Here is an 11,918-nt window from a genome sequence, read left to right on the forward strand (position 1 = left end):
TATTCTTATATAAAGGCACCAAAGTACTCTTCCTCCACTCATTAGGCATCTTATTTGTTCGCCAAATCAAGTTAAAAAGATTTGTCAACCATTCTAAACCTTTCTCTCCCAAGCATTTTCAAGCCTCGATAGGTATACCATCTGGGCCAACTGCCCTTCTTGATTTCATTTTCTTCAAAGCCTCTGCAATTTCTTTCTTTTGAATCTTGCGCATGAAGTCACGATTTATCTCATGAAAAGGAATGGAGAAGTCTCCAAGATCTTGAGCATGACTATCATTAAATAGCTTATCAAAATAATCTTTCCATCTCTCCTTAATCTCCTCATCTTTGACTAAAACCCTTTGCGTTTCATCTTTGATACATCTAACCATACCCAAATCCTTCGATTTCCTATCTCTCATCTTTGCAAGCCTATAAATATCCTTCTCGCCTTCTTTGGTATCCAACTTGTCATAAACCTCCTTATATACCTTAGCCCTCGCGTTTCGAACAACTTTTTTAGCTTCCTTCTTTGCTATCATATACTTCTCCAAATTCTCATTATCACGACTCTTACTTAGATTTCTATAACACTCTCTTTTAACCTTAATAGCTAATTTGACATCCTCGTTCCACCATGATGTATCCTTACCTAGTGGTGCACCGCCTTTAGACTCACCCAATACCTCCTTAGCTACTTTTCTCATACCACCCGCTATCTTATTCCACATTGATTCTGAATCCTCCTCGAGACACCAATCAACTTCCTTAACTACCTGCTCTACAAACATTCCTTGTTTAGCTCCTTTCAGTGCCCACCACTTAATTCTAGGATCTATCCTATGTCTATCCCTTTTGCGGCATTGTCTAATTCTAAGATCTAAAATTAAGACTCTATGTTGTGTAGCTACACTTTCTCCTGGTATAACCTTACAATCGATGCAACAACCCCTATCTCTCTTTCTAAGTAGGAAAAAATCTATCTGACTCGTATTAACCCCACTTTTAAATGTTACTAGGTGAGACTCCCTCTTCCTAAACCAAGTGTTTGCTAAGATCATATCATAGGACAAACAAAAATCTAAAATCCTTTCTCCACTTTCATTTCTTTCTCCTGTACCATAGCCTCCATGGATATTCTCAAATCCATCCCTACTAATGCCTACATGTCCATTAAGGTCACCGCCGATGAAAAGCTTTTCTCCATAAGATGTCTCTTGTACTACTCCATCTAAATCTTCCCAAAATTGATGCTTAATGGAATCATCTAAACCTACTTGAGGTGCATAAACACTAATAATATTAATAATATTCGTACCTAATACTAATTTAATAAGTAAAATTCTATCACCCTTCCTACGGACCTCAACTACATTATCTATAAACTGACGACTCATAACAATCCCTACTCCATTCCTATTCCTATTTATTCCTGTATACCAAATCTTATATCCCCAAGGTTCTATCACTTTAGCTTTCTCACCTACCCATTTGGTCTCTTGAAGACATAAAATATCAATCTTTCTCCTACACATAACATCTACTAACTCTACCAACTTACCAGTTAAAGACCCTATGTTCCAAGTGGCTAACCTAATTTTATGGTCTTGGACTAACTTCTTTACCCCCACCCGTCCAACAAAGCGAGGGAACCCTTGCCTATTTGACACCACACCCGGGCAGTGTATAACTACACAGGCGAAGTTAACCAACAGAAAATAACAAACATAAAAAAATAGCAACAGTAGGAAGGAACAGGCGTGCGGCTAAAAAAAACAAATGACAGAGATTATGAGTTTTCCCATCCCCCCCCCCTCCCCCGCACGCAACCCTAAGTTGGGTTATTTAAAGGGTTTGGTTGGATCCGGGTCTCGGGTTCAGACCCAAGACGACTCTGTCTGCTGTTAGATCTGGAGCGCTCCGGCCTGGGCCCTCTGTTCTCGCCTGGATTAGGTACGATAGGACCTCTTCCCCGTGCCTTGTTATAGTGGTCTGGATCGGATCCACCACCTGGATCCAATCATCAACCCCTTGGTGCAAATCCGGTCCAAAGCCTCGGTCCTGCTGTATGGATCTAGGTTCATCCTGCTCTGCATCACTTACCCATAAGCCTAGCTCTAGCAATAAGAGCTAAATCTCACTTAAGCTTAAAGATAAAAGCCTTTTTTACACAATAGCCATTTTAAATTCATTTAAGCTAATTGCTCAACACCAGCTTAAATTGTATCAATATTACAAACCACACACATGCAGCCCCACAAAATATCATAATCACAATGTCGGCCACATGATAAAACTACAAGAGTTTTTCTCAAGAGTAACATAAAAAATATTTGATCTTGTGAGGAAATGTATGCCATTTTGCAAACATAAGAAACTAAAAAATTGAAATTTTGAATTTCTGTTTAAATTTGTAAGTATAGTCATTGGAATAAATTATTTTTGCTAATTACTATTTTTCACTTTTTTTTGTTATTTGGTGACTATGATACATGTATACATATATATGTGTATACATGTGTGCATATATATCCATATGTACATGTGTACATATACATACACTTATATATATATATAGAGAGAGAGAGAGAGAGAGAATGAAAGCACAAATAGAGAGAGAGAGAGAGAAACTAAGCACCAAATGCTAAACAAGCTAAAACACACATACCTCCTGATTCCAAGTTGGAAGATTCTGCATAGTTCCCATTTCTGCACTTTTCTTTCTCTTTTGACCTGATAATTCTTCCTCCTTCTCAATAGGAGTTCCATAGAGAATGGCGTCTTCATCACCATCATCCATCCCAGATTTCATCACTCTCTACAATTTGCAATAGACATTATACAAGTGACAAATAAAGTTCAATCAACAAGGAAAAGCCGTGTCAGACTTATAGCTTGGAGGTGTACAAGTCATTCAATTAACTTAAATGAGCTATTATCGAATTCAACTTGTATATGAAATATCATTTGAAAAATACATATCTAATTATAGGTATAGTTGAAGGTCCCTTACATTCAAAGTCAGTCTTCATAACTGGCTAAACCTGAAAATTGATGTTAATAAGGGTTTCATGGAATGTGATCTTCTCATTGAGTCATTCAAAGGAAGAATAAACACTCAAGTACATTCGGAACTGTTGGCTCATTGTAACCTGGTTGACCATATAGAGGGAAAGGAATAATAGAATTTTTAAAGGCTATTTTTTGGGAACAGTGGCCTTAAACAAGGTTATCCTACATGTTTTTCTCCTGTGCATCTCTGAGAAGTGGACAACGGATGAATTTTGACTATTTGAGACATCTTTGACTCTTTTGATTGTCCTTTCGTCCATGAGAAGCTGACTGCTGGTTAACCAACGATGCCCTTGCTTTGGATGTACTGCATCTCCTTCTTTGAATAAATTTTGCTTTCCTTTCAAAAAATAATAATAAAACAACTGCACCCGAAATGTATAGTTGGTGCCACCATGCTTGACGGGACAACTGAATGGAGTCATTTTTATCCATATTGAGCCAAAGAACTCAACTGGACTGCCAAACCAAACAAATACGTCAATAGGATATCCTAAACTTCAAAATCCCCTTGAAACCAAGTTTCCTTTGAAACAGCAACTTGGATGAGTCCAGCAATTGTTCTACCATGATAGTACAATAAAATGACCCTACCACAAACAAATCAAGGCAACAAAACTTCCAAAATTGAACAAAAGTCAAGTTTCTTCAAATCAGTCTGTTTGAAAATAATGAAAAAGGGATTTATTTCTAAAATCATGTTTTCAGATGTTCTAAAAACAGCAATGATCCCAACTCCAACCCAGCACTTTACTGGTCATGCATCCCACTTCTGGACAATGTCAACAGTAAAACTCATCCTTCAGCGGCATCATCTAGAAAGTTGGACTTCAGCGACAAGCCGACAAAGATAGAACGAATAATAAAAGGTTTTGCACTAGCTAAGAAAGAACCTTCATCTTCTTACTAACCAATGTACAATGACGTCAAATGGATAATAACACTTTAAATTTTGGATCCATGTGTGCAGGAATAATAGAATCCTCTGATTTCACACGAACACCATTGCAATTCTAGACTCCCACAGAACACAAAGAGGAATGCAGACAAATAACAAGAGAATGTTATAGAAATCTAAGTAAGAGTCGTGATAATGAGAATTTGGAGAAGTATATGGTAGCAAAGAAGGAAGGTAAAAAAGTAGTTCGAAACGCAAGGGATAAGGTATATAAGGAGGTCTATGACAAGTTGGATACCAAGGAGGGCGAAAAGGATATTTATAGGCTTGCAAAGATGAGAGATATGAAATCGAGGGATCTGGTATCAAAGATGAAACGCAAAGGGTTTTAGTTAAAGATGAGGAGATTAAGGAGAGATGGAAAGATTATTTCGATAAGCTATTTAATGGAAGGCATGCCCAGGATCTTAGAGACTTCTCCATTCCTTTTCATGAGATGAATTGTGACTTCATGCGCAAGATTCAAAAGAAAGAAATTGCAGAGGCTTTGAAGAAAATGCAATCCAGAAAGTCAGTTGGCCCGGATGGTATACCTATCGAGGCTTGGAAATGCTTGGGTGAGAATGGTTTAGTATGGTTGGCAAATTTTTTTAACAAGATTTGGCGGACAAATAAGATGCCTAATGAGTGGAGGAAGAGTACTTTGGTGCCTCTATATAAGAATAAGGGTGGCATACAAGATTGCACAAACTATCGTGGTAGAAAACTCATGAGTCATACTATGAAACTTTGGGAGAGGGTGATTGAGTATAGGTTGAGGAAGGTTGTCATGATATCGGAGAATCAATTTGGTTTTATGTCTGGAAGATCAACTATGGAAGCTATACATCTTCTTAGACAACTTATTGAGAGATATAGAGAGGGGAACAAAGATTTGCATATGGTTTTTATTGATTTGGAGAAGGCATACGATAGAGTACCTAGAGATGTTCTGTGGTGGACCACGATGAAGAAAGGTATCTCTCTCAAGTACATTAGTATAATTAAAGATATGTATGAAGGAGTAGTAACCAATGTCCGCACTTGTGGAGGGGTGACAAACAATTTTCCTATAACGGTTGGGTTACATCAAGGATCTGCATTAAGCCCTTTCCTTTTTGCTATAGTGATAGATGAACTTACGAGATCAATTCAAGAAAATGTGCCATGGTATATGTTGTTTGCTGATGATATTGTTTTGATTGATGAGTCTAGAGCTGGGGTTAATGCTATGTTAGAATTATGGAGACAGACTTTGGAAGCAAGAGGTTTTACGTTGAGTAAGAGTAAGACAGAATATATGGAATGTCGGTTTAGTAAGCAACGAAGTAGTGATGAGAGTGTAGTGAAGCTTGGTGAGCAAGAAATAGCGGTGGCGGTGGATGACTATTTCAAATATTTTAGATCTATCATTCAAAAGAATGGAGAAATTGATGGAGATGTAAATCATAGGATTAAGGTTGGGTGGATGAAATGGAAATGTGCAACTGGAGTGTTGTGCGATCGTAGAATGGCATTGCGGTTGAAGAGGAAGTTTTATAAGACGACAATTAGACCCGCTTTACTATATGGTACGGAATGTTGGGCTGCCAAGAGACATCATATTCAAAAAATGAGTGTAATTGAGATGTGTATGCTTCGATGGATGTGTGGAAAGACACTAAAAGATAAGATTCGAAATGAGGAAATATGTAAGAAGGTAGGTGTTGCATCCATTGAAAATAAGATGAGTGAGAATCGTTTACGATGGTTTGGGCATATTGGGCGAAAGCCTAATGATGCTCCGGTTAGAAGGATGGAGAAATGGAAAATATATTAGCTAAAAGAGGTCGGTGTAGGCCTAAGAAGACTTGGATGGAGATGATAAGAAAGGATATGAATGCTTTGAACCTCACCGAGGACATGACATTGGATAGAAATGATTGGAGGAGAAAGATTCATGTGGAGGACCCAAAATGATTTTCTTTTTGGTTCATATCGCCGACCCCAATTGTTTGGGATGAAGGCGTTGTTGTTGTTGTTGTTGTTGTTGTTGTTGTTGTTGTTGTTGGTGGTGGTGGTGGTGGTGGTGGTGGTGGTGGTGGCGGTGGTGGTTACCTGGACTGTTGTTGCCTTTTTGTTCGCTTCAAGTTGGCTACCTGCATATGTTCGAACAAAAGTGGCATCATCAATGCTCATAAATAATGCACACGGGGGTGCATGGAAAGCCAAGCTCATATCATTTCCATAAACCCAAGTCCAATATGATGCTTATAAATGCAGTAACCTAGCTTCATTATAAAAAAGGGGTCAAGCAAATTTGCAACTTTTAATTTCACGATTTAAGATATGAAATACATGTCACCGATCAAGGAAGGAGAGAATGAAAAGTGAGGTCTATGTCCTCGAAGTGTCAAGAGTGTTTCAATCTTGGACAGTCGAAGTAACATAGCACATGAATGAAATACTAGAATTACAATAACATAGGCTTTCCTCTCGCTGAATTATCTAATGGCAACGCACTTTAAACTGAACTTATAACTGTTCGCATTTTCCTACGTTTTCCTTTAAATAAGAATTTCACACTCCATACACAATAAATGGGAGATTTTCCCCCAATGTTCAACAATTGCCACCTAAATCTTCATACTCCCACAAAATTAGCAACAGAATGTGGAAGAAATAAAAAAAAAAAAAAAAGACAATATTCTAACCCGAAAGAGTGGGTAAAATAACTAGGCAACGACCACGACTTGGTTTTTCTGATCAAACCGATATGCAGAAAATGAATTTCGATGGAGAGGACACTCGGGACATAGATTCTATCTAGAATGAGACATTAACAATAAAAAAGTAGAAAACCCCAGATCTTAGATGCATTATATCATCACAAATCCTGAATCACGGCCGATTGTGAAGTCGAACGAATAGTCAAGACAGAGATCTCCCTTGCGATCGGGGAAAAACAAATGAGGGAGAGGACGAGACCTTTCACGGTTTCTGCTTCCCTGAGTGTTTCTCCCTCGCCGTCTTGGCCTTCTGCCCGTTGCTTCCTCCCACCTCCCACTCCGATCAGATGAAGAAGAGGAATAGAAAACCTTTGATTCGCCCAAGAAGAGCCCAGGATCGGGGATACTGGGAAGATTTCGTCGATCGGTGGGACCCTAAAAATACACGACCAAGTCCAAGTGGGTTTATGCGATGGGTGTGTTTCGTTGCCCTTTTTTTCGACAGAGAAAGCTGGGATTTCGAACTTGCAACGTCCCAGCACTAGGTGACGTGCCCTAGCTGCTCCTACCAGAAATTAACCGCCCCCGCTCCCCCCAACCCCTCTTTTTTATGACGATGAACGACCGTGGGGCCCACGACCACCCTTCTTACATGGCCCACCTCTGAAAAGTTATATGCAAACTCACTAGTGGGGTTTGATCCGGTGCCTTCACCTCAACACCTTCACAACCGGAAGCCCAGAGGCACGTCCTCCTTAGATATGAGTTGGAGTTAGAATATAGTCCAACCTAAAATATGGGTTTGAATTGGGTTGTGACCCAAAATTAAACCTATATCTTATATTTTACATAACATACAGGTTTGGATCTTCATTCAATCCACACCAGTTAGCACCATCTCTCTCTCTCTCTCTCTCTCTCTCTCTCTCTCTCTCTCTCTCTCTCTCTCTCTCTCTCTCTCTCTATATATATATATATATATATATATATATATATATATATATATATATATATATATATATATAGCATGAGACGACCATGACCCAAGCCTCACCTGAGCCAGGCTAGCTAAGTCACAACAATTAGAAAATAAGAAGGCTTCAAAATATTCAAGGCTCTATAAAACCATTGAACTGCTTTTAGCAATTTCAAGTTAGTGCAGGCGCACACAACTGATGTTGCTTGCTTCTTTGCATATTCGGTGCTCTATATCTCTTTTAGGACGCTTAAAATGAAAAGCCAGACTTGGTGATATTAGGACCCACCAAAGCTCAGGAAACATAAGAAAACACAAACAAAATATGACATGTTAAACAAATCTAATTTTAGACAAATTAAATAAAATAGATAAAAATAATGGAAAATGATGCTTACCACGAGCTTAGTAGCCCTCGTAAATGATTTGGCGAGCCTTGTAAGATTTTAACAAAGCTTTCATAGGGCTGAATCTATGTGAGTTGTGGATATGATGGATTGGACACAATAAGCTAAAAAGGTTAACCTATAACTAGTTGGATAGGCTAAATGGTTCCCCAAAGTAGGGTTGACAACAGAGTCTCCTTCCTCCAATTCTAGATTGTTATAATGAGAGGGGAGTACCTTATTTATAGATTTCTAAATGATCATTGGACAAATAGGATTTTTTTTGTCAAGATATCCAAATTCAGTGTTAATATTGTTTTTTATTGGCTAAAAAAAATGAGATGGCAGGCAAATGGCTTATCCTTAAAGGTTTCCTTAGGAAAGAAGAAAATAGGTCTTGGAAGGATTGTTAGGCTTATCCTAAGGTTTTGGAAGACCTAGACTAAAAAATCCATGATGAAGGTAAGTTGGTTTGGGATAAAACACAATTTTTTATGCAAGATTGGTCAAAATTTATAGGTTTTGAACAATTCTTCTTTTTTTTATAACAACTCTTAAAATACAACTGATTTTGGCATAATTTTTGTTTCTTTGAAAGATAACAAATTTATCTCCAACATTTACATTCTTTCTCATAAAATATTGCTTACAAATTGACAATCTTTGTCATGATATTTTTAATTATCCTTTCAAACATGTACCCTAAGTTGTTCCTTGTTAAAAGAAACATTTTTTATTTATTTTGCTTAAGTGGCTAAGAGATGCATCACTTGATAAGGTTTTATACTATATTTGTTTCATGTATTTATAACCTTTGTATGAGGGGTATGATTATTTTTGTCAACTTGTGTACATTTATTTTAGATGGATAATGTAATGCATGATTGTGTTGCAAACAACCCACTTTGTCATTATTGTTTTACAAATACATCTTTTAATATTATTTTTCTTCTTTAACTCTCATGTTAGTTTCTTGTAGCCTTTCTTTGCGCATGCAAATTGTTTTCAAATAACTTTAAATATTTATTTTAGCATCAATGCCATCAATCATAACATATATACGGTAGAACTCATGTATTCACATCACTCTCAAATTTCATGTCATTAATAGGTATATTCACCAACGAAGGTATATTCACCAACGACACACATTCATTTGTATTAGTAGACGTAAAACCAACATCATCTGCTTTAGCTAATTTTATGACAAATTCCTCATTACCATTTATATCCAAACACAAATCTATATTCTCGCAATTCTCCACATTGTCATCATTGTCTATATTAATATTATAAAACATGTTCAACTTACGCGCCACATTAAGATTTGTAGAACACTAACATGTGTTCAACTTACGCGCCACATTAGCTTAAGCCTTCTTCAACCACCACCACCAAAACTTGTTCTTCACCACTTCCATCATTGTCAACAAGTACCTCTATGATATTTCAAGCACCATTAAGAAATTATGTTGAACATGTTAACGTCAAATAAAAGCCAATATAACAATTCGATAGGAGTATGACTAAAATAAGACACACTTATAAAATTAATAAAATGAGAACAACTAAAAAAGAAATAATTTGAAAATTAATATTAAAAAACAATATAACAAACCAATAGGAGTATTTCACTGAGAAAAAAAAAACCATTTGTTGTATAGTGGTTCTATTGCACACCATTATTGGAAAAGAATCATATTTCAGAAAATTTCAGATTAATCCCTCAAAATTTAGATCAAAATTAGTCAGAAACTTGCATGACATGCAAGCATATTAGATCGAAATGATGAATATGTTTTTTGCATCTTCTCTAAAATGTGAATTTTTTTGAGATGCGAACAAGGTAATACCTTGCACAACACAAAATTTAGTGTTTTTCTTTGTGCATGTGAACAGTAGAAGAATATATAATATGGGCATTTATTCTTTTTTCTTTGTGCTGACCCGTTCCAAAAAAAAATTGTCAGAAAGAGCCCAGGCTCATGAAAAGTTGAGGCCTCGCCAGCCTGAGGAAAGCCCACTTTAGTGGAAAGAGAGATCAATTGGGAGAGAGAGGGCTCAAGTGAGGCTCGCCTGACCTAATGCTAGAGAGAGAGAGATTTCCTTAATCAATCTGGAAACTTATATGGGGAACTACTTTTGCAATTTAAATTTTGGCATTGTACTTTGTGGTGAGGATCATGCTTAATGGTTGGGCACTTGTCATGTCCTTTTGCTTTCATTTCTTGAATTCCTTTACCGATTGCAGATAGTTGGTGGAAATCCCAAAGTTTTTTTTATGATGAGGATCCCTCGGTGGGCCCTACTACCAACCTGCCTTACATGTAGGGGTGGCAACAGGGTCGGGTCGGGTCGGCGGGTCAGAATACCTCAACATGAACACGACCCGTTTATTAAACGGGTCGGATGTGGCAAACACGAACACGACCCATTTATTAAACGGGTAACCCGACACGACACGATTAACCCATTTAATAAACGGGTTGGGTCGACACGACATGATTATAGGACACGGTGACCCGTTTATTAAACGGGTCGACCCGATAACATAGACATGATAACCGACCCGAGTAACCCGCAACCCGATAACATAGACACGATAACTGACCCGAGTAACACGATAAGTTTATATATATATATATATATATATATATATATATATATATATATACGGGTTGCAGGTTGACGGGTTTGTGTAAACGGGTTGGCGGGTTGGCATACCCCTAACATGAACATGACCTGTTTACGACACGAACCCATTTAAGCCAAACCCTAACCCGGCTAAGAAGCGGGTTGGTGGGCCAGGTCAGATTTTGCCACCCCTACTTACATGGCCCACCTTTGAAAGCTACGGACACATCAGTGTGGTTTGATTTGGTGTCTCTATTTCAACACGCTCACAACCACACTGTTGGCTATGAGGGCAACCCTCGTGGTACTAATTTCGAAGAAAACTATTGAAAATGATTTTCTTACTGAGGGGATCGCCTATAAAAGTCGACCTAAAAGTGATCTTATTTAATTTTTTTGCATCTCTGAAATATTATAATCATATAGCCATGGTATGCATGCATCAATAGTCATGTTTCAGATAGGAGCCTATGTGTGTCACGTGTATAGCCTGAGTTAGGCAAACAACATAATTTTGTTTGCTTGGCATGCCTTGAACTCCCATGATTTTGCTAGGCAACCGAACCTAGCACCAAGATGTGTCTCCTCGAACACGTGTCAAACACACATCGAACACTTTCTTTTGCCAAAACTCCTCTCTAAGGATCTTTTAAACTTTGTTGTCGCATAGTCGATCATCACTTAGGAGCATCGTTGTCCTATACCAACGAGCATCGTGCCTCTGCGGCACTGAAGACTTCCAACGTCCAACACGGGTCTTAGGGAGCTCAATGCATCACTTAAAGGTGCAAACATCCTTCCATCTGAATCCAATAGGTGCACTATCTTTGTAATGTGCACAAAGCAAACACCCCTCTCCACCTGTGAGCTAATGGCATAAATTGGTATGACTAAATGCACACGTGCTCTTTGTAGCACGATATTGTGGTGTCGGCTTCTTCGACACACAAACTTATCCATGTCCCTTAGCAAACCAAACAACAACCTTATGCTTCTGCTTACCGTTGACAAAATGTCTCATAACCACTCTGCCAACAACTCGCTTCTTCGCTTGGTCCAACACGCTTCAATGACATCCTTTCATTTACACAGAACAAACCAACTTCTTGGTAGTCTCTGGTGAGGAACTCAAACAAAGTGAACATTATCCTCTTCAGTGTTGCACAGACTCTGGATTCTTCTGCTTTAACACACAAATTATGTGTCACTGCGCCTTGCAAAGCT

The 11,918-nt window shown here is 38.1% G+C and overlaps 1 protein-coding gene across 1 annotated transcript in view; it reads right to left on the reverse strand.

The window, feature by feature from the left end:
- Positions 1–7,082, reverse strand: part of LOC149819955 (vacuolar protein sorting-associated protein 52 A-like) — a 120,631-nt gene extending 113,549 nt beyond the window's left edge. The window contains exons 1-3 of the mRNA XM_089983076.1: positions 6,958–7,082; positions 6,088–6,128; positions 2,650–2,799 (exon numbers count right to left, since the gene is read on the reverse strand). Coding sequence (XP_089839202.1) covers positions 2,650–2,793 — 144 coding nt within the window. The 5' untranslated portion in view covers positions 2,794–2,799; positions 6,088–6,128; positions 6,958–7,082. The remainder of the gene's footprint in view (positions 1–2,649; positions 2,800–6,087; positions 6,129–6,957) is intronic.
- Positions 7,083–11,918: the final 4,836 nt, after the last annotated feature.

This window comes from Nuphar pumila, chromosome 12 (assembly GCF_984573655.1).
Source record: "Nuphar pumila chromosome 12, dmNupPumi1.hap1.1, whole genome shotgun sequence".
Lineage (NCBI taxonomy): Eukaryota > Viridiplantae > Streptophyta > Magnoliopsida > Nymphaeales > Nymphaeaceae > Nuphar > Nuphar pumila.